This window comes from Brachycentrus maculatus, unplaced genomic scaffold, assembly GCF_059751285.1.
Source record: "Brachycentrus maculatus isolate JH-2025_06_01 unplaced genomic scaffold, ASM5975128v1 h1tg000222l, whole genome shotgun sequence".
In the NCBI taxonomy this organism is placed as follows: Eukaryota; Metazoa; Arthropoda; class Insecta; order Trichoptera; family Brachycentridae; genus Brachycentrus; species Brachycentrus maculatus.
The window spans coordinates 1,357,708-1,382,536 of record NW_028280973.1 but is presented as its reverse complement, the minus strand read 5'-3'; the positions used below and the strand labels follow the sequence as shown (position 1 = coordinate 1,382,536).

The following is a 24,829-nucleotide window of genomic DNA, read 5'->3' as shown; positions in this document are numbered from 1 at the left end:
TTATGCAAGGTAGGGAGATGTATTAAATAAAAATATTTTTTCCATATAATTCTAAAAAAATATCCATTATGCATTACTTAAAAAAATCCGGCCTGAACAGACGTATAACCTCTCCGGCCATTTAACGAGTTCTGTGATAGCGAGTATGGCCTTATCATTTTCCAAACTTATTTCAAGAATTCGCCCGTAATATAGTGTCGCATTAATGGTATTCTGATTAAAATTTCATAAGCTGTTTACAAAAATATACTAAAATTTTTGTACACCTATTACGAACGCGTATCTTTTTCGTTTTAATAATAACCTCATGACGCACAAACTATAGAATAGTGTAAAAACAAAACCACGTGAAAACATCCCGTGTTTTTTTCACGTTATCTTTTTATGTAAATTATATTCTGTATTTTTAATAACATGTACGTAATACGTTTACAAATAAATAGTTTAATAAACATTTTGTACTGCATTGGCGGGCTTATTGCTAAGATGGAATGTCTTCCAACCAATCGAAAACAGGCTAGTGATACAAGTCAAGGTTTGTATCTTAAACAGCTGTTAGAAATAAGTAGGCATATATATATTGCTTGCAAAGCTGGCACAAAATTAATCACCCTATCGGAAGATGTTATAATTTTTGCAAATGGCAAAGTACGTCAATAATATTTGATGTTTATGAACTAGACAGCTGCAGTATACAAACAAATTGATAAAACGGCCACAAATGTGTATTAACACTGGTGGCAGCCAATTGACGGATATAATTTTTTTACTTAATAGAAAAAATGTCAATGCCCAAATAAAGATTTCTTCAAAATCTTTTTTTTTTATTAGTAAAAAAGTAAATAAAAAAAACCAAATTGGATGATTTATTTTGCGCCACCCGAAATCTGTTTGTATACTGAAGTTGTCAAGTTCACAAATATAAAATATTATTGACATACGACGCCATTTACAAAAAATAAAACAACTTCGGATAAAGTGATTACTTATGTCCACCCTGTATTAATTAAAAACGAGTGAATTAGTTACAGTATGACTGATCAAATAATTACAGGATGTTTATATGACTTCTCTCAATTTTAAAAAAAGGAAGACAAAGTACCAGGTAAGGAGTTGAGGAGAGAAAGAGGATCTAAGTAAGTGGTGGTGTGATGAACAGTTTGGATTCCAAGGATAGATGGTACTCTTTCACACGTTTCTTGAAGGTTGGAGATGGTCCATTTTATGGACAGGGATTACTGAAGTACGATGTAATGTTTGTACAACCACTCACCGAGAGTTTAATCAGCCGGTTTTGAGACGTGCCTGTCTCTTCGTCAGGACAATAACTATACTAGCATCATCAAAATATGTCCAAAAAAATAAGGCAGCGATAGAAAATTGCCGATTCGCAAGTTTTTTGGATGAATTATGTAACCCCCTACAAGATTATACCAATATATTTTTCTTTTAAGACGCTTAAATATAGTTTTTTTTTATTCCGCACTAAAACTATACACAAACTAAGTATGTCATTAACTGCCAGTGACGCAAGTTTATTTTTCAATTATGTAGGTAGGAATTTTTGTGCGGTATCCCGATTGCTTTGCCGACGCAAATTGACAGCGACTACGTCACAACGACGCGCTACGAGACAACCAAACAGTCAATATTGTCGACCGGCCAATTAGGGTGTGGGCTAGAGGAAAAATCTGAGACACTATTAATGGTTTTGTTGTGATATGGGGGGGTCACACTTTGCTCCAAGCTATTTCGTTAATTTGCAATTTGTCACTACGTGCAGCTCTGCATGATTAAAAATACTACTACTACTACCATCGTGCCATTTCACTGCAGGGGTAGGCAGTGAGGATGGAACGGCACATCCGTCTGTTCTGACACACACTCCTAGCTTCCTTCATATCCATACATCTAGTCATAAATGCACGACCAGATTTGAGGCCCTGATTGATCTGGTTGTGCTAAATCTTTTTTGGTAGACTTCTTTCTGTTCTCCCGTTCTTACTAACTAACTAAGCATCACGCCACACGCATCACGGTAGGCACTACATCTCCTCATACACATCCGCCGATTATTCCGACTCCTGACCCAGCCGCTTTCAAGTATTTGACATATCTGACAATTCCAAGTTTTCCTCGGTCTTCCTCTAACTCTTTTTCCAACTACATTCGCCTCATAAATTTGTTTTACCGTTCTTTCCTCACTCATACGTTCCACATGTCGAACCATCTCAACACAATTTTCTCCCGGTCGCATTTGCAAAATATATACTTTCTTAGTCATTTCTCGTTGTCAGTACCACCCAAAATATATTCTTAATATTTTCAAATACCTTCGTTCAGCCTTATATTTCTTTTAAATAACTCGACACTGGCTAGAACGCTCTACAAGGGAGAAAAGCCATAAAAGAAGAGGAATAAGGAGAAAAAGAACTTAGAAACTGGTAGAATGGTTATTTACTAGGAAAGTGGTGTGAACCAAGAAATGAGAGTCATTCTCTCGTTTCCCATTCAACTGAGAATAGACTAGCTAGAGTGCCTAAATATAATCTACTTAGAATGAAATGTGTATTTCTACACTGAGATTATCAGAAAGACTACGGACGAAAGTCTATTAGTGGGAAAATGGTTATGTGCGTGAGCATGTATAATGTATGGTATGTATGTTCATGATAATTTCTTGCTTTTCTTACATCAATGCTGAAAAATGCAATATTTTATATTGTATTTTTCATGATTTATATAAGCTATTACATTAGTACCAGTAAACACTTAATAATACAGTAAGCCCCGTATAACGTTGAGATAGTTCGGCATTATCGGAGGGAACGTTATAGGGGGTTAATATTTTAAGTTGTGGATTTGCTGTACAGCACTAATAAATTGATCTACAGAAAAAATGTATAAACACACACATATCGCTCACTCCTTTCAAGAACGCCATAAATCAAAAATCTTTAATTTTCAGTTGTGCATGTTTTCGGAATGCCTAGAAAATGTTCTATATCCCAGCAAAAGCGCCATATTTTTAACTTAATATTTACCCGCTACAGGGCAGAAAATGTTGTTTTTGCATTTTGAAGAAAAGGTATTGATTGAATATTTTTTTAAATAAACTTAATATTTTTCAAATGGAGAAAAAACCTTCAGGTTTTACCTAAAAAGATCTGTTACACAGTTAAAAGTTCAATAAGTGGCTTGATATTTATTTTTAATACATTGTGTTTTATTTTTAAACTTTAAAAACGTTCTCCTGAAAAATCAAGTTTTTTGATTTATGACGTTCTTGAAAGGAGTGAGCGATATGTGAATTTTAATTTCGCAACATACAATTTGTATTTCGCAACAATATGAAATACTCCCATATTTCGCGTGTCAATGATCTCAAATAGTGAGTAGAGTTTATATGGATACTATGTTTTTAGGAATAACCCGAAAAGCCTCTATATTAGAGGCTTATATGCAGTAAAGATAGTAAGGAATGGAAAGGAAAAAATGAAAAATACACCAAACACTTCAAACCAAATATTATTATTTATTTTATTTTATCTATTTCAAAACATATTACATGCATAAATCATATTTACATATAATATTCCTGATGAGTAATTTCTATTTCACATTTTGGGACATGAGATTAAGGTTAACAAGACTGGAACACAAATAATAAAGTTACATTTTTTTTTTTTAATAACCAATGTCCGCCTCCGTAGTGTAATGGTCAGCACGCTGGGTTACCGTTCTGGAGGTCCCGGGTTCGATTCCCAAGGGGGGTAAAATAAATATAAGTGATTTTTTCACTGTCATATTTATTCAATATTACCCTGGACTGGTACCTGAAGCGGAGGGCTGATCACCTTTCCTTCATGTGTAAACGATCAAGATAACACTGCGTTTATATGACGCAGTGCCCTATGCACCATTGGGGTGCGGATAAGGGCTTTATTGTTATTTTTAATAACCTATACTAACATTAATACATGGAAAAATATAAAAACAATAAACAGGTATAATAAATAGGCATAAGAAGCATATTTAAAAGAAATAAATGAGAAAACACAAGGTAAGAAGCATATTTAAAATAAACAAATGAGAAAATAAAAAAAATGAGAGAATATAACACATGAGAAAATATTTTTAAAAAAAAACATAAGGTAAAAACAAAATAAGAAAATATGACTAATCACTACATTTATATCTTTCCATAAAGTACCTTCACATTTTGTTAGATTCATTTTGCGGGAATTCAACCCGCGATGCCAGTTTTGCAGTCGAGAGTCTACCCAACTACACTATTTGCCCATCTCGGTTTCTACGTCCTATAATGCGATTTCATAAACATCTTTATTGTTATTTTTATATTTTCCTCATATATATACGTGTATATTGAGGTAAACACGCAAGACCAAACACTATAAAAATATCAAAACAGTTTATTCGGGGTTTATCGTTGATAGTCGGTATTTGAGCTTGGCCCATTTTTCTAGCGAAGACGCTTGATGCGCGTTATGTAATGCCGCGACCAAAACAATAACATAATTAAAAGAAATCCCAGTCAAAACATTCCGTGGATTGAATATTTATTATTATTTGTATTGTTGTTGATTTCAAAACATGCAGTAAAAACCCGTCGAAAATCCTAAAGTTAATCTTGCTTCCAGGTAGAGCGGGAATTCCGATAGCTGAAATGAGCGCGTCCGAGAAATGTTGTGAAATGTGTACATAAACGCGGTAATTGTATGGAAGCTTACTTAACCTACACATGTAAAAGTGCCATTAAGTTATGTCAATTAGTTAACTATAACTATCGGATAACCGACTTTAAAATGACCTCTTTTATCCCTGGTCAACGGTTAAACTTTGAATCGAATATTTAGGTTTTGGAAGGTGATTCACGGAACGGCGCTTACAACAAAATCGTTTCCAAGTTCGTTTCGCCAGACTTCTGAGAAAATTTGGTTTTCGCTCCACGTGACGCGTTCTTATCGGATTTACCACTGCGCATGCGCACATCGAGAATCTATATAAGCGCCGGTACAACAATTTTCACTATCATTATTGTTCAGAAAGTCGTTCGCGCCGTTTGTAGTCTTTGCAATTTGCGAGTTTTCATACGGTCTGTCATTTGTTTTTTGAACCAATCAATCGATACTTGTGAATTGGATTATCCGCTGCTCAGTTTGAAGTTTTGTGGCGTTGTTTTGTAGTGCTGCCGATTGTTTTGTTTTGCTGTGAACACATCTATAAAAGCTGGAGCAAATTAGTTCATATCGTGGTGCATATAGGCAGAAATACAGTGCTTACAGAAGTGTTCTGAGTCACAGTTCTAGCAGTGACAGTTCTGAAGAAGAATCACCCAAGATGTGCCTAGAAGACCATACTGCCACCATGGTGAATGCCAGAGAAACATTCAGCACTGCTAAATGGTAAATTACATCAATTTTCTTTCGGAATCTTTACAAAAACTCAAATGTAACGAGGGATAACATTTAACTTTTTTTCTCTTGTCAAAAGTGCATTGTTTTAAAAATATTTTGCCATTGATCTGACGTTTTATTTCCACTTATAAAAGTACCCTTTTCGCTTTTAAATTTGCTTTTGGCGCCTAGAATTTTGGCTTGGAGTTAATGCAACACATTGCCGCGAACGTAATATTTTCTATTATATATATTTTCTTCGTAAAACCATTTTTGTTGTAACCATAATTATTAATTATAATTATATAAATACAATTTATTCACTGATTAAAAATATACGCCTGGATTCACCGAGTTAGCGGTAATATTTCTAATGATGGTGCAATATCAAACAAATACCAAAACATGGAAGAAATAAGTATGGGTACTTAGTTATTTTTTAATTTATTCTAATAATTAACCGACAGTAATGGCATTGAATAATAAAAATATAATTAAAAATAACCTTCGTGTAAAGATTTCAAATTTAATTTCGCAACCATATGTAATACTTCCATTTTTGTTGTGTCAATGATCTCAAGCAGTGAACAGCTTTTGGACGAATATTTTGGAGACTTGTTCGTATTCCTCGGTAGTATAGTGGTCAGTATCCCCGCCTGTCACGCGGGAGACCGGGGTTCGATTCCCCGCCGGGGAGATTTCTTTTTGTCATTTTTTTATTTACTAATTTTATAAATTGTATTTATAACTATGTGACAAATTGCCATTGAAATTTTATTAGGTAGAAAAATTATTTCATTAAAATTCACCAATAATTCAATACTAGTCTAAAAACCTGATACGAAAGGTCTTTTTTATGAATAAAAAGTATTTTAATTCAATCAATGCCATTCTAACATTGCTTATGACATTTAATGGAGTTAACAAGGTTCCTACACTAAGGTGATGAATATTAAATACGTATATTAAAACATAATTATTTTATAAAGAAAATGGGTTCATTTATTGGCTAGCTTTCAAAACCCCTTTCATAGCCTTTTTTAATAATAGAAATGCAAATGTTATACGCATTCATCAAAAGAATTCAGTCATCCCATCTCTAAACTTCCCCATGGTCTGTCACGTTTGATACCTTTTTACTTATTCCTATATGAAAATGTGTATTCACTGCTCTATATCAGCATTATTATTTAAAATAATAAGACATTCTTTGAAAGGGAGATCATTCTTTGACTCCTATATGCACCCAAATGGTGTATAGAGTAGGTGTAGAATATATTTAAAGGGATGTAGATGATGTGTGTGAGGAAGCTTAGGGTGAAGGAAATTACGGGAAAGGTGGAAAATAATAGCACCAACATCCATCTGTCCTCATACCAGCTTGTGTAACTTAGATTTTGCTCATTTGTATGAGTTCCCTACAATGAGGTAGTTTGTCAAAAATTATCGTACTAAATTTGTTAAATTTATATGAGAAATAAAAAGGTAGCTGGTCAAAAAATAATTATACTGTCTTTGTTAAATTTTAGTTGAGGGTGTTGTTTTAGTTTGCCACATATTAGAGATACAACACATTGTAGTATAGAAATATGTTCTATCTTGCATTTTTTAGTTGTCTATGTAGAATCAAGTAATAACTCCCTCTCCAAGCACAAGAGCTCAGAATCATTTTTGGAAAGGCTCAGCGCAACCAAAATTAAACGATTGTATGAAGTACAGTAGAAATGTATAGAAATTGTATTAAATTCTATTTAAAAAAATAACAATGTACTAATTTGATTTCTTTCTTATTTTAGCAGTGTTGGCTCTTCCATCAAGAGCATCCTGAGGTCGGCCCAGGCTAGCCAGCGTATAACCGTCGGATTACTGGGCTGCATCAAGCGACTCTCATCCGGTCATCAGGGAGCTCTCTTCTGCCTCCTGGCTCCTTCCCAGCCGGGAGATTCTGCCCACCACATGCAGGAAGTGCTCCTCGAAGCGTTCTGCTTGGAGAATGACATCTACATAGTCAAGGTAATGACAATATCAAGTCCATTGTAATCAAAGTAAATTCAAATGGTGCGGTATGTGAAAGAGAGAGAACGAGCGTTGTAAACGATGAATAACTGGACTAAGTTTTAATCTAGGAGAAATGTTATCTATTTAAAATATTGAGAAGGAAAAAAGATATTGAATCAACTGTGAATGCAGGAAATAAAATAGCTGATTCAACATTTTGAGTGTGTCCAAATACTTCATCACAAATCTGAATTATCTGCAATTATAGGGGTTATTTTTCACCAATAGATATCGCTAGTGAAAATTCTAGTGATTCAAGTACAATGTTTCGAAATTGGATCATGTAATATATTTAGAACTTCCAAGAATTTGAGTAGTGTGGTTGTCAACCATGGGTAGAATCGGTGAATGTTACACGTGTATGAAGTAATATTTAAACCAGTCTATGACGGTCGTAAGCCCCGTAAACACCCAGACTTCCATATTTTTCTTCATCTGTGTTGAGATGTCAAAAATAACAGGAAATAGATAATGCACTAAATACTGTCTTTGCCAGTTTTTTTTTTATGGAAGATTTTTGTATGGAAGGAAAACGGAATTGGAAGAAAAATAAGAACAGATTGAATGTTGTAGATGAATAAGGTTTTGAATGGAATAATTAGAAAGAAATAAGTCTGAGACAGTTATAATTACAAAGATAAGATGGTCTGACCATATGCAGTGAATAAATAACTACATAATGGTTAAAAAGAGATTGACTGATCGCAATAACTGGATAGATCTAGTATTCATACTCATTTTTAATCCATTGTTTGTATGGTGAATCTTTTATCTTAAAAATGCATAAAATGTTAGTGCCTACTTCCCTGCTGTCACGTATTACAAAGACTTGTCTAAAAATAGCCACCCTACTTAAATATGGGTTTACATTTTAATGATTTATTTTCCGCAGTGAATTTAGACTTCTGTTTTTCCAGTACTTTATTTGTTTTGGAATTAGCATTGCGCATTTGTTTCGCGATACGACCTTTTAGTATTTGTCTTTAGCAAATAATATATTCCACCATTCTTGACGCTAGATAAGATAATTTTCTAATACTTAGTTCAATATGATAGTTGCTTTCATAGAGACTTTAAAAAAATCTAACGGTATTCAGGTATTTAAATGTTTGCGGAAATTTTATTTCTTCTTGGCATCGTCTTCTTTTCTTTGTCTAGATGATGAATGTTTTTTGTAGACACATCTAATTGGGTTTCGCAGCTTTTGAAATATATTTATTTACTAGTATTGAAGTCTTAAAATGTGTAACATTGGTTAGTCATGACTCCGGTAGCATCATCAGCGCATTTTTGTTTGTTTGTTATCTTACCGATCCTTTGAACACATAATTTTTTGTTTAAATAATGACTATGGTTTAACTTTGGTGTTCAATTTTGTCATTATTGTTAAAACTATGACAGCTGGATACAACCAGTGCAAACAACAAAAGAAATTTACAATCTGTCGTTTTTATAAAAATGTCTGTTTGAGTTGTGTTAGTGATTACTACCTTAAGGGACTGGTACACGTAACAGTGTACAAGTTAAATAATGTAGTACGAGTATACAATTCCGAGAGTCCAATGCATTACTGATATTCTCATTTTCCTAACTACTATTCCTCTTCCATATTCTTTTCGGTATATTAGTAATATTCTTTACTTGCGTCATTTGTTTTCTATCAACTCCAAGAATCTCCTTGCCTTTATGTAATGGATTTTCATGTTGACACTACGGTGCCCTATGCGCTATCTTTCTGCAGACAGGAGACTTATCTCACAACGCTCATAATTATCATAATCTAATTCTGTCGTATCTAGTCGCAGCATTGCCGCAACTTCTGCAGTGTTATCAGCGCTCTTGTTATCATAGAGTAAATACTCTCGAATCTATTTTTGCCTCTGTTTAATTGTTGAACTCTTGTTGTTCCCAGGTTGACTCTGCGGAGAAGCTACAGAAGATGATTTCCGGAGGCCGCTCCCGCGACTGCTCCTGCGTGCTGGTCCACGAGCCATTCGCGGACCCCTTCTCCGACGGCAGCCCTCGCTCCAGCCTGGAACACCTCTCTCCTCCCGAGAGGCTGCTGGTCCAGCACTGCGAGATGCTGTGGGGCATCCAACCGGCGCCCATCATTAGACTCCCCGACCAGTGAACCAGACGTGAAAATTGATTTAGAAATCTACACGGTTATTGAAAATATTTTGCCGAGACGCATTTCACCGACTCGTCGGAGACTTGTCGACTTGGCCGAAGAAAAGAATGGAGATTGAAAAATGTTTGATTAAACATTTAATTTGGAATGAAACTTGTGGGAGACTAAGTATTCTTTAAAAAAATATGTCTGGCTATATTGACTACTAACAAAAAAAGTCCACGGGTGGAAAAGCCAGAAAATTTCATATTACGATTTGTTATTACGATCATTTAACGCAATCCAGAATACGATAATTTTGTATTTGTACAAAATCAAATGTTTTTTCCATACTATGGAAATTTCAAATTACCTTAGAAAGGACATTTCCGCACGGTACAAAATCCATGAAGTAGCAATCGTTGTCATTTTCACAATCGCACATACTATGTAGTACACAAACACCCGATTTAGTGAGATGATCTTGCAGTCTCTTTGGGTTAAAAAGTGTTTTAAAAATTATTCAACTCCAAGCTGCTTCATTTATGCTTATTTTAAAACAGAAAATAATGAAAGCATGATGTGCATTTACAGTAAAAATATTAAAGCTATTTCTCCATTTGTGAAAATACTGTAGTCATTATAAGTCCCTTTCGCATTATTTGATATTTACAAAACTTCACTTTATGTGTATTAAACCCAAAAGGCAACTCAAAGTCAGCTATGGAAAAACATTGCTTTTGTTTGTTTCGTTCTAGAAATTTTTGATACGAGTGTGATTTTAGGATTTGAAGTCATTTTGAGACTAAAAAATCATTCCAATTGACTTGTATAATCAGCTATCGAATTCCAAACTGTAGTAAAGAGTTTATAATTGTTGATTTAAATACACATATAGAATTTATAATTCTACTGCAGCTAGAAGATGGCATTTGAAAATGTAAATTACAAAAAAATAACTGATGGATAAATTGTGTTCGCTTGGTTTTGGAATTTGATAGCTGTTACATTTTATCATCGATTGAATTTTGGTGGTGTATTTGAACAGGTTTCTAAATCTAACGTGGTTTGAAGCTCTCTTATAATATTTTTTTGAAAGACTAAAAAAAAATTGAAGCAGTTGATGGTACTGGGAGTTATTATATTGAAGGAAAAAAATGACATAATTATAAGTATCATACGTTGAATATAATATGTACAAACTTAATTACAATCTGATTACTATGTGTGATCAGATATGAATTTTTTGATACAATTTGTAAATTTCTTAGAAATATTTGAGCAGTAATTAAAAAATAGATATCTTTCGATCTAATCAAATAAAATAAAACATTCCAATGAGTTTAAAATTGTGATAATGTTAATAAATAATTATTTTTATTCCTGTCTTATGGGAATTGCAAATGTAGCTATAAAAAACTGTTTTATATTCTTAATTTATAATAATACATTTAGACAAAGTTGTGAAATGAATTCCAACCAAATATTTTAAACTATACTTTTAAATATTATCACAGTAAACGACTTAACTTTTTAAAAACAAATTGGAAATACGCCCTGTAGTTTTTGGGATGTTAAAACTATAGCTAAAATTTTAATCAATTATACAGTAGTAAATTGTATTTAGAATAATTAAAAGCAATATAGACAAATAAAATATTATAAAAAATTGCGCTTTAATAATATTTTATGTGTAATAATTTAGATTTATTAAATTAAATAAATCTGTATTTTTATGCATCCTGAGAATAAATGGTTGTGCTTCTTAGTTATAAGTGTTTTTTTTTATATGAGGATTTGTAGTATGCTTTGTCAAATGTTTTTATACAATAAAAAATTTAAGAAAACGCTAATCTATTATTTTATATTTTGAACCTACCCTACCCAGTAATCCTCTAATTCGTTCGAACCCTTATCCGCACCCCAATGGTGCATAGGGCACTTGCATCATATAAACGCAGTGTTATCTTGATCGTTAACACACGAAGGAAAGGTGATCAGCCCTTCGCTTCGGGTACCATTCCAGGGTAATGTTGAATAAATATTAAAATGAAAAAATCACTTATATTTATTAGAACCCCCTCTGGGAATCGAACCCAGGACCTCCAGAACGGTAGCCGAACGTGCTGACCATTACACTACGGAGGCGGACGAAAAAAAATATGGTAACGAGATTCAAATTAAAAAGAATGATGAGAAAAATAAAGTTTAAAAAAAAATACATTAATGTTTTTTCCATACTTATATGTATATTCTAAAAAACAAAAAATTCAAAATAGATTTTTTTTATTGAACGTGAGCACACGACCAGCCCTGAGCGCGGCTGAACGCATTTTGATTTGAACTCTTTGAGACAAGCTTGAGATCTAAGCCTTAATTTCTCACATATTTGATGCTTTAATTTCCTCTAGGGCCGATATTTTTCAACTCTAAAATATTCATATTAGATATAATATAAACAGGATCAAAGTTCCTCCAAAGGGTATAAAGAAAAAAATACGATGTTCTCTGCATATGTTTGTGTGAATGGACAAAAATGAAATAAGTAAATTGATGTAAGGCCAAGAACAGGGTAAAAATTACAAATTGATCTCGGAAGCTGACATCAACGCACGCGACTACATTTACTGAGCAACTAACCAACAAGATAATGATTGATAACATGTGTAATTCGCCTTGATTAAATTAATTTTAATTGCTCTTTTATGGTTTCATTGACTTTGCACTTGTTTTATTATAACAGCATATAATAATCTGGACCATAATCCAATGTCCGTGAACGTTTATTTCCTTATTAGGTGTATGGCAATACCACCAGTGCATGTGCAAACACAATAAATGCAAACATTTCGTATTTCAACGGCTGGCAATACTAAAATTGGACACAATTAAGATTGTTCAAATACTTGTCTATAAATAAATAAAATAAAATTATATCATACGTATGTCACTCATTTAATTGTAATTCATTACCAGGACCTTGATATATTAGATTTTTTGCTTGACGTCATTTGTTTTTTTTACTAAGAAAATAACTTCAATAAATACGTCAATTAATCGAAAAAAAAGTGTCCGCTTCTGTAGTTTAGTGGTTAACACGTTTGGCTTCAATCTTGAATAGATGCAAGAGATTTTTTACTGTAATATGTATTTGAGGCCCAGTTTTCGTTACGTCGCAACTTAATTTTCTCTGAATCCAGGTAACATTTTACGTAATTAATTTTTTTCTCAAAATGCCATTTTTGCATTGAGAAAATAAGATTATCTTTGAGATAATTGTACGGTTTTGATAAGAAAAGAGTCATTGAAAGGTAGGGGGTTAAAAAAAGATTCAAATATTATACATATATATATATATATATATATATAGGGTCCGCCATCTAAAGTTTTTTTTTTCAACTAGTGCTTATTTCGTGAATGGTAACACTTAGCTCATGTCTGATTTGACAGATAATTAGTTTTATCCTTCCGCTGAGCGAATATGGTTGTGTATACGCTTGAACAACGCTGGAAAATATTGCGACATTACTTTGAAAATCATGGTAATGTTGCAGAATGTGTGCGAAAATTGCGTACGGTTTTTGGAAGAAGAGAAGCACCGTCAGCTCCGTATGTTCGTTATCTTGTGAAAAAAGTGAAAGAAACTGGCATCCTCATCGATAAACCAAAGCGTGAAAAGCCAAAAACAGTGCGTACACCCGAGAATATCGATGTTGTGGCAGAAAGTGTGCGTGAAGCGCCATCAACATCAATTCACCGTCGTTCTCAACAATTGAACATTTCGGAGACATCATTGAGACGAATTTTGCATAAAGACCTTGGTATGACGCCATACAAAGTCCAATTGGTTCAGGAGTTGAAGCCAACTGACCATCCAATGCGTTTTCGCTTCGCTGAGTGGGCCTGCGATCGACTTACAGAAGATGCCGATTTTGCCAAAAAAATCATCTTTTCGGATGAAGCTCATTTTGATCTTGGCGGGTATGTAAACAAGCAAAATTGTCGTATTTGGGGCACAGAAAACCCGCACGCATACATTGAAAAGCCGGTACACCCAAAACGAGTCACTGTTTGGTGCGGATTTTGGTCCAGAGGCATAATTGGGCCATTTTTCTTTGAAAATGAGCAAGGAGTGGCCGTTACAGTCAATGGCGATCGTTATCGGGCCATGTTGAACGGATTTTTGTTCACAAAAATTGAAGAGGAGGATATTGGCAACATTTGGTTTCAACAGGACGGCGCTACGTGCCACACAGCCGAAGCTAGTTAGTTTTTTTTTTATAGCATTTTCAAAAAAAAAAAGTTATTTGGCGGACCCTTTATATATATATATATATATATATATATATATATATATATATATATATATATATATATATATACATATATATATATATATATATATATATATATATATATATATATATATATATATATATATATATATATATATATATATATATATATATATATATATATCCATCCGGTGGAATGAATTCTGTGTTTGTGAATATCCCCTTAACAGGACTTATGACGTATTAGATTTTTTTTTCTGACGTCATTTGTTTTTGTTTTTATTTTAAAGAAAATAACTCCCATAAAATAGTCAATAACTCGAAAAAAAACGCAAATTTTCGCTTCCGTAGTTTAGTGGTTAACACGTTTGGCATACAGAAAGTGCATACATTTAAAATGGCAAACGTGAAGCGTATTCAATTCACAGAACGTAAAATCCAATCCATGATTGAGGCTATATTTAACCTGTAACCTCTTGACCAATCTCAACGTGAGTTAAATATAATTCACACGGCGTTCAACGTGTTAACGTCTGATTAGTTTTTTACTCGACTATCGAATTTTTTGAGTTATGACACCATTTGATCGATGCTGCGGTACTCTGAAACACATTTGCAAGGTCTGTCACCCGCAATATTTCATACTTGTGGAGTAGAAGCTGAAATATATTTACACATAATATATGACATAAGGTAGATAATTAATTAAAGCACTCATAATGTATTTCCCATATCAACATTCCCAGAGACAACTACATACGTCAATGGCTAGATATGTCAAATTACCCACACAATGTGATATATTGTATTTATGTAGGTACCTGTATATCATATACCTGTTTAAATATTGTCATTTACTGTAATTCATATTAATGAATTCCTATAACGCTACTACTACTACTACCATCACGCCGTTTCCCCGCAGGGGTAGGCAGAAAGCATACTACATAAAATATTTTTTTATTAGAATAAAACAACTAAATAGTTTTTTTAACATTTATTTTATTTGATCAGCGACCGGGTTTCGTCGTTACTGACATCGTCAGACAACATATTTTTGTTTAATATCTTATTATATTTAATCGAAAGACTGATCACCTTGCCATAATTTAAACATTGTTCGCATCTGGTACAGTGTTCTATGCACAATTGGTTGCAGAAAATGATAAAAGAAGAAGAAGAAGCGGTAATAGAAACGTGTTGTGTTTTAGTATTAGAATTGTGCAATTGGCGAAAAAATAAGTAAATAAACTATGATGTTATGAACTTTATAAAATTAAACAACTTTGTTTTAACTACTTTTTTATTATTAGTACACTTTCACCTACCGGTTTCAACAAGAACCTTGTCATCATCACGGTTTGTTAAGTTCTAAAACATTAAAACACTCATAATTAATTACATTACCTTAACAAAAACTGAATCCTAAATGTTATTTTATAAAGTTCTAAAAATGTGCCACAAAGTATTTGCGAAAAACATTCAAGATGATGTTATGTTTTAAAAAACGTTGACATCGAATATCAACCTGAGATCCGGATATTGCCTGTTTATTACCGTTTTCCCACGTCATCAGTGCTAAATATAAAATATGTATATACAACTAACATCAGCAAAAGTAATTGGAATTGATCATTACAAAAATGATCAAACGTATCATTGGCCATGGTTGATGGGCGTATGTGACGTTGTCTGATAAGCGCAGGTGAAATTATGTAAACATTTGTCAATAGTGTTCTGGTGAGTGTCCTTCAGGTGTTAGTATTTGGAGACGTATTAAAATTTAGACGCATATCGTGTGTAACATCTATCAAAATATTGACTCATCATCTATGAAGATATCATAAACTGTTGTCAGAGATGACTAAGAGTAATATTAAAGAAATATGTCACTGTTTTGGTACTAAGTATTATTTTTATATCGATGATTGTTCCGGTCGATAAATGTGATTTTGTACTAAATAATTTACACTTCAAAGAATATGGTTTTGATTAATTTGTTTTGATTCAAGATTTTTCAGTATTTTTATAGAAGCTATTTTTCATTCTTTTAGGCTATTTTGATTATTTGAGGGCTTTACTAACATCTTCAACACCACGATTTAGGTGGTATCATACATAATAAAAATAGTGAATGACATTGGTAACATAAACCAAGCTTGGACACAAAATGTTGAACCCTCTTCTAGTGGAACGGAAGATCTGCCGATGACAGTCAACAGTCCGCCTTCTCCCGATGAGTTATACGTGATTTCCTCCCAGCAATGAGCAAATGTAGAGAAGTTCCTGATTGGCCCACACTAGATGATCCTTCCTGTTCCCAACACAGATTTAAATAAAAACATATTAATTTAGTTAGAAGAAACAAAAATCCACTAAATGATCTATAAAACTTGTACATAATAAGCAAGGTAAATGATAAATGCAATGCACATCTAAAAATAAAATACAAACATTACGATTCCTAATCGTGCTGGTTTTCTTCCGAATTCAGTCTCTTGATAAGGAGACATTCTGTCAATTTCTTTTCCTCTTCAACTGGAAATTTTAACAAAGGGAGCTAGACTAAAAAACGTTGGGATCCCGTGGATTAGAGACCATAACTTAGAGACATACTATAGACACGTAGCTAAGCACAGCCAGATCTAACGGTATCTAGCGCCCCATCAATTGCTAAAATGTATGGGAATATACATATATAAATTAATACGATATAAATTACGAATATAAATTAATACGATCATATTAGCTCCTGTACTTTAGCTAAGCAAAGGGACAGTGTACAAAAAGCCACGGAGATCGTGTGGGAGAGGTATGTATAAAAAGCAGGAATGGATGATAGCAAGAGATATAGGATAGAATATGAAAGATAATGTTCAAATTATCTGGTAGTTGAAGAATACGGCATGAATTACAATTGTGGCTGTTTGTTGGTTTTTATTGTTCAATGGAAAAAAATGGCAACACAGACGCTATCTTTGCAAAGGTCTTAAATAACTATCGGAAGTGTAAAATCAAGTAGGTTTACATACTATTATCTACACTACTGTCAAAAGATTCAAATGAATCATCAAATCAAAGCCCATGATCTGTGATAGTGTAGATAGCCGGCACAAGGTCTTTTCAACATCGCGTGACAGAATGGAGATTAATCAATATTTCCTTCTCTTCACTGTCACTGACAAACCGCTGGTAATGTAGAACGATCAATGTTATAAGAATATTTTTAATGGTTAGCGAGTTCCATGAAATCCACAAACTTTTTCATAATTTTAGACTTTCTCAGTAACAATTTAATAAAAATTCTGGTTACTGAGGATTAAAACAGAAATCTAAAAGATCTAAGAATTCATATTCGAAGAAGAATATTGGATCTTGGAACGAAAACAAACAAAAAAAACGCGTAAGGCGAAATACGCGGGTCTGTTTGGATAATTGGTATTTCTGCAAATATTTTTTCTCACTAAACTGCTGGCCTTAAAACCCGAACGGTCTTTGTATGTATGTGTCAGTTTCTCTGAATTTGTTTCAATAGTATCCATGCTGCATATCAGATTTATCGGCAGGTGTATTTTGCATTCAATATTACGATAACATACGTATTTGTGCTTATGTTTTCCTGATACAGTGCCAATATAGTATTGCTAACTGGTTTGTACCGACTTCGATATAATTTAATATTAACCCTAGAATGATAAGGAAATTTTATCGCGTACTTGTCTTTAAGAATCTTAATATTTTCTTTTATTTTATTAGTTCATTTCCACTACCGGAGGTCGACCTTCAACTCTGCATACAGACAGTTGTATCAAGCCAAGTAATGGCAAGCTACTTCGGTCCATTCAGTACATTTCTGAGACACGACTTTCTTCTTCCTTCTGCGCTTTTACAAATCTCACAGTGATTACATTGAGAAGGCGATACAGTTCGTGACGGGGATACATATTAGATATTTAGTATCCCTATTATTTTATTAAAATTAAACACTTGAATATACCACTTTAATGAGTTTTATTTATATATACGACTAGTTTCGGAAACTTACAGATGTGTTCATCTTCTGGTACAAATTTAAACTAACGAACAAAAAATATATTCAGGGGTATATATAGGTTAATAAATATAAGGAAGTGGTATATTCAAGTGTTTAATTTTAATAAAATAATCAACATGTCATTCCACAAAGAGAATGCCGAATCAATCAATAATATTCTCCCTATATTTATCCTCTCGTGCTCATCTGCGAACATTTTAATCATGACTTGGCGAACCTTAAACCTTCTTCTTTCTTAGTGTCATTTGGATCATGACGTTTTTCTGGTATTACTATTAACAGCTTCTGTTAATCTAATTCTTAGATACGTCTTCATACTTCGATCAACGTAGTCTAACTAGTTGCTTTTTATATGACAAAACAACAACTACACAGTTTTTTCGACTTTAATTTCATTTCGTCGTTACCGACTGGTCACCAGTCTAATGATGTCTGTAACGATGAAGGCCGGCCTCTGGTGAAATAAAATAAAAATGGAAAAAACCATGTAAGTAATTGTTGTTTTATTATATAAAATCAACAAAATATCAGACTTCCTTTTTTTATTTTGGATCGTCGTATTAAGAACCCGTCACTCTTCGGATATTATCCACTTTCCAATTTAGTGGTCTTCATACAGGTCTTTTTGCATATCTAGATCTTTGAACTGTTTAGTAGTCATCTTGTAATGATTTTTAATTTAAGTTTTGCTTAGAATAGATTGTTTCCCATTCCTATACACAGGACCAACCTGCCGATGGTTATCCCTGTAGGAAGAGCTACCGCTATGCTGCACAATATCACGCCGGATATTCATATGTTCCGTGTGTCTGAGGGGGTATTCCGAACCGGGATTTTTCTACATCTTTAACAAGAGTGTTCTTGTTTACTTTATAATTTTTGTTTAAATGTATAAGCTTTAAATTTTAGTTTGTAAAATTATTGTTGAATAAATTGAATTAAATTAGTGAATACTACAATTTTATAGTATAATAGTGGTGTTTACCAAGTAAAGCTTAAACTAAAAATGGATCGATTTTAACACAAAGTGACTGCCGAATCAATTTATGAAATCTTGTTATCATTCTTCGGTCGCCAACCATTCCAGGGTTATTACATTTAATATCGGTCCATTACACATTGATATGGCAAGGTTTTCCTTTATATGACAATGGGTGGGTACTGCAACGAGCGTGGACTGGGGTATTTCCCGCCAGTGCGTGAACAGCATACACACTTACATGATATTTTATCAGTCATCATTATGAACAGTAAAATATATCGTAGTCATACAGAAGAAAGTGACCAAGTGCATTGTTTAACAAAAATGTGATCATTGACTATTTGCTACCTTATTAGCTTAATATTGCCCTGAAAAAATCCCAACGGATTAAAAACTTGGAAGTATAATATATTGACTTAGTAAAAATGACTAACTGCATTAATGTTGACTAAAGCAAAAGTGACATAAATGGCCCTTCTGAACACTTTACGTTTTTGTAGTTGGTCACTTTTTTTTTTTTGAATTACCTAACGTCCAAGTGACTCTGAAATCTAGCTACGGCTTATGCAACACCGTTTATCATGTCCCTACTCAGGCTTCAACTTTATAAGTTTCATAGCCTATGCCTACTTGTGAGTGGATTTACTCTTTATGTTTAAAGTTACTATAATTTCATGTAATTCATGAGTGAAAATTCTAGGCAAAAACACTCGCAGTTGGTCACTTTCTCCTGTACGACTACGTATGTAGGTACGCATCCACCTAAATTACCCCAAAAAAATAACGTTGAATCACGATATGAATAATTTTCTTGTCACGTTATGGAGTTACATTCATATACCACGGAAGCTTTCAGAGATTTTCCGAATTATCAGAGGATGTTTTTTTAACTTATACAGTATCGGGTTTCGCCCAGATTGACGTGGTATTCCATTACAGGTTTCAACTATTACAGGATGTCACATGACATTATATTAACATTTAAAATAAGCATAATAACTAACTTATTAACCATCATGCCGCTTTCCCGCAGGAGTAGACAGAAAGAATAGAACGCCACACTAATCTGTCCAAGCAAACAAACATCTCCTCATTTGTATGAGCCGCCGATTATTCTGACTCCTGACCTGGAGCTTTCAAGTATTTAAAGGCCTAGTTTTTCTCAGTCTTCCTCTGTTTCTAATACCAACTACATACATTTTACAATATTGTATAATTTATACGACGACGACCATAAAAAATATGGCACGATAAGATCAATCAGAACTTAAATCTGGTAGGGTCAAAAATCTGCGTAATCTGAGGGCATGTATGACTAGATGTATGGATGTGAAGGAAGCGAGGAGTATATGTTAGGACAGAAGAGTGTGGCGTTCCATTCTCTCTGCCTACCCCTACGGGGAAACGACGTGATGATAGTAGTAGTAGTAATAGTATAATTTATAGATAGGCCGAATATTACTGTGTAGCCCCGTTCTTTGCTATTAAGTGTTCTTTACTAAACTAACCAAAGGCCAGTAGAAGTACATGTTGTAAATTACAATAGGCCTTTGTCACGATGTTGGATTATTGGCTAATAAATTAATATAAAAATCACAAGACTATCGATAACATTCTTATTGAAATATATAGGGAACCGAGGGAGATATTAAAGTTTAAACATTAGATATTTGAATAAAACGAAAAACCTGCGTTCGCATACGTCATCAAATATCCGTCATCGAAAGTTTTATGACGTCATATGGTTTATTGTCAATGGTTTATAGAGCTGTAATAGTAGTAGTATGGATGGTTTGTTTACTACTACACTACCATTTGTGTAATACAATTATGAGGGGAGGGGGACCATTGACATCAACAAATAGAGCCGCCAATATTAAGCAATGACACCAACATTAAAATAACTCCATCGTTTATGTGACGTCATTCATTGCCAACTTACGAAAATAACGTTTTTTCGAAGGCGAATTTTCCAAAAGAAAATTATGAATGAAAATATTAATTAAATCGTCTGTTGTGAACACAAAACGAGTCTAATACAATCCTTTATAGGTTGAGTATGATAAATTAGATATTCCTCCCGTATGTTAAATTAGATATCCTTTCAGTAGAATAACATGTTGGCATTTTTTAGTAGGTACGTACTAAAGTCATTTCCGTTTATATTGATTGTTTTTTATGACGCCTTTTATCACGCGCGGGCAATAATTTTACGCTTTGTGCAAGAAATACGCGACAGAACTGTGAACACGCATCCTACCATTTCACCCTGACGATGACCCCTGCAGTGGAGGTCGAAACGACACCTAGAAGATCGGAGTTGGCACGAAATCAATAAAAAGCGTGGATTTATCATAACAACACTGTCTGAATGTAGAATTAAATATTAATTACATTGATTGATACAACTGTACTCAACATGGTCAACTTCACGAAACAAATGGATAAATATTACGATGTGTGAATATTGGCTAATAAATTAATACGAAAAATCACAAGACTATCGGTAGCATTCTTATTGAAATATGTAGAGAAATAAGGGATATATGAAGGTTTAAAGTATAGATATTTTTATAAAACGAAAAACGTGCGTTCGCATACGTCATCAAATTTCCGTCATCGAGCGTTTTATGACGTCATATGGATTATTGTCTTTGGTTTATAGAGCTGTAATTAAGTAGTATGGATTGTTTGTTTACCACTACACTACCATTTGTGTTATACAAATATGAGGGGAGGGGGGGTGGGAGGGTGGACCATAGACATCAACAAATAGAGCCAAATGTAACCAATATTAAAATAACTCCATCGTTTCTGTGACGTCATTCATTGCCAACTTACGAAAATTACGTTTTTTCAAATGCGATTTTTCCAAAAGAAAATGATGAATGAAAATATTAAATCGGCTTTTACAAATACAAAACGAGTCTCATACAATCCTTTATATGTAGAATATGTTAAATTAGATATTCCTCCCGTCTGACAAAGATCCGTTGGGCGATCCCTTATCCAGCATATTGTCTAGTTAAGTCATCACACTGAAGTGCGAAAAAACTCAAAGTGAACGCAGCTCCATTCGTTGTTTTAAGAAAAATTCAAAGACAATCAACCAAATATTGGGAAATGGTTACAATATAACATTAAGTCTCTCACAATTATTATTGAATAATAATAGATAAATAGGCCGAAGGATTCTTATAGTTATTACCATTTTACGAGCTGTGGGAAGGGTTAAGTGCGTGAGTGCATGTAGTGTTATGGTTTCGGTACTTATCATATTTAATTATGAGTCATTCAAGGGAAAATTCCCCATTGATAGTTGATAACAAAGTAATCAGTGTGTATTCTATTGGAGTTAAGTTTTGTACTGATATTTTTTAATGGAACTTCATTGTATGTAATAAAACGACAACTATATATGTAGTTTATTCCACTTTTATTTTATTTGTCGAATTACTAGGTTTTGTAATTACCGACATCACCAGACAGGTCTAGTTTTTTTTAAATTTGACAGGACTAGTGAAATTTAAAAAAAAATGGAAAAAACTGGATATTTATATTATTATATAAACAATATATAAAAATGTCCGCCTCCGTAGTGTAATGGTTATCGTTCTTAGCTACCGCGCTGGAGGTTCCGGGTTTGATTCCCAGGAGTGGGAGTGAAAATAGATATTAGTGATTCCTCACTCTAATATTAATTTAATATTAACCTGGACTGGTTCAAGCGCAGGAGTGATCACCTTGCCTTCGTGGAAGTAACGATCAAGATAACACTGTGTCAATACGATACAGTGCCCTATGCACCTTTAGGTGCGGGTTAGAGAAGAAGTATATAAAAAAACTGTTTAACTCCATTTTAGAATTGCATCCATAGTCCGTTAAAGTATAATACAAGCAGTAAAGCGAATCCTTACTCCTATATAAATTATAATACCTTCGACTATTTTAAAACAATTTTTTTCTGGTAAATTAGCGCGATGAACAAACCCACGTTATAACGTCAAACAAGTTTAGATATGGTTATTTTTAAACGGCTAGTTTCCGCTTGCCAATCAAATAAAATTTCAAAATAATCTCAGAAGTCATTAAACTCTTTGTTTATTGTAAGTGCGCATTGTCATTGGTCAGTTAGCAAAAACTTTCCTACCATTAAAAATCGGGTGCGATCGGAAACCGCCTACATTTTGTAGCAAAGGGTGGAAGTAAATACTAAATACATTAACTTTTAAGTATTATAGATAAGTTTCTAAATAATTGTCCCATAATATTTGTTTACTTGGGATTTTCCATTAGTTTCACCATTGAAAGGGAACCTTTTATCGTACCAATCACACTTTCTACTACCCTACCCTAGAAACGACGTGATGATAGCATCATGTCGTTTCTCACCTTTTCTCTCTTTTCAGGGGTAGGCAGAGAGGATGGAATGCCACACTCTTCTTGCGCGGTATGATCGATGATCCTGTATTTATGCGGAGCATTGGTCTGTATGTTCCCGATAGTTACCTAAGACAGCGTCGGCATAGATAGTTTCACATTCCTATACACAGGACCAACCTGCCGATGGTTATGCCTGTAGGAAGAGCTACCGCTATGCTGAAAATTATCACGCTGGATATTGATCTGTTCTATGTGTCTGAAGGGGTATTCCGAAGCGGGATTCTTCTACATCTTAACAGGAGTATTCTTGCTTATTTTCGATTTTGTGTTATTATATATGCCTTAATTTTTGGTTTGTACATAATGTATTTGTTAATTATAAATAAAAAAAACTGAAAAGAATTGGATTCTTTCCTGACAAAAACTCTTTCACATCCCTTAATCTAGCCATACTTGCCCTCCGATTGCGCATACTTTTGACACCACCAGATTTTAGGTTCTGATTGATTTTATCGTGCCAAGTTTTTTTCGGCCGTCCTCGTTCTGTTTTGCGGTCACATTCGACACAGATATTTTCTTGGTCATTTTCTCGCTATCCATTCGCTCCACATGTCCATACCACCTTAAAGAACTCTTCCTAATATTTTCAACTATCCCTTGTTCAGCCTTACATTCCTTATGTTACATATATTCGTTACATTTCAATGGGGTTCACTCTGCTTTCATCCTTTTTTTTCCAGTTCCATGTTTTGTTTCCATACATCAGTGTCGGTACCAGCACTCCGTTGTGAACTCCGCCAGTTTGGTTTCCATGCACATATTTTTATTTACAATCAATCTGTTTAAAGCACCATTTATTCTATTCCCTGCAATTCACTCTTGGACACACAACTTGGACACTTTCTAATGTACATTTTTTTGTTTTTATTCTTATCGAACGCACGAGCATAACACTCCATTCATTTATCATTAGTCACGTATTGTGGTTTATTGATAAAATAAGTTATCGAGATTAGAGAATACAGGGATTCCTTTATATTAGTCATGTTAGTATTATTGTATATGTTATTTATTTTATTTTACAGACCTGTATTATGGCGTGAAAATGTCGAAATGCAATCTATCCGAATAATGTGTGGCAAAAAGATGTATGATAGATGTTCGAATGGTGAAATAAGGAATGAATGCAAAGCTGAGATAAGCATTATCGATAAAATTAAGAAAGGTGTGTTGAGATGGTTTGCACATGTGGAACGAATGAGTGAGGAAAGAACGGTAAAACAAATTTATGAGGCGAATGTCATTGGAAAAAGGAGCAGAGGAAGACCGAGAAAAACTTGGAACGATCAGGTGTGTCAAATATTTGAAAGCGGTCAGGTTAGGAGTCGAAATAAAAACCAGACGTGACATTTAGCACGTATGGCAACAATAGCTAGTTTTAATCAGCATATTTTCTGAACTTTCTCTGTAATGTAACGTATAATACCTACCATATAATATAAGATATTATCTTATCTACCTGAAACGCAG

At 33.7% G+C, this 24,829-nt stretch overlaps 1 protein-coding gene and 1 non-coding gene across 3 annotated transcripts; both read left to right on the top strand.

Moving 5' to 3' along the window:
- The first annotated feature begins 5,051 nt into the window (after positions 1-5,051).
- Gadd45 (Growth arrest and DNA damage-inducible 45) lies at positions 5,052-11,432 on the top strand. Of its 2 annotated transcripts, none has more exons than XM_088264284.1 (3): positions 5,052-5,426; positions 7,217-7,430; positions 9,388-11,432. In XM_088264284.1, exons 1-3 carry the CDS (start codon positions 5,362-5,364, stop codon positions 9,604-9,606), a joined length of 498 nt encoding a protein of 165 aa, XP_088120410.1. In that variant the 5' UTR covers positions 5,052-5,361; the 3' UTR covers positions 9,607-11,432. The 2 variants fall into 2 exon arrangements, with proteins under 2 accessions (XP_088120410.1, XP_088120409.1); XM_088264283.1 differs by having other exon boundaries at positions 7,214-7,430.
- On the top strand, positions 6,043-6,114 carry TRNAD-GUC (transfer RNA aspartic acid (anticodon GUC)). The gene has a single exon. It is a non-coding gene; the product is annotated as a tRNA-Asp (tRNA).
- Positions 11,433-24,829: the final 13,397 nt, after the last annotated feature.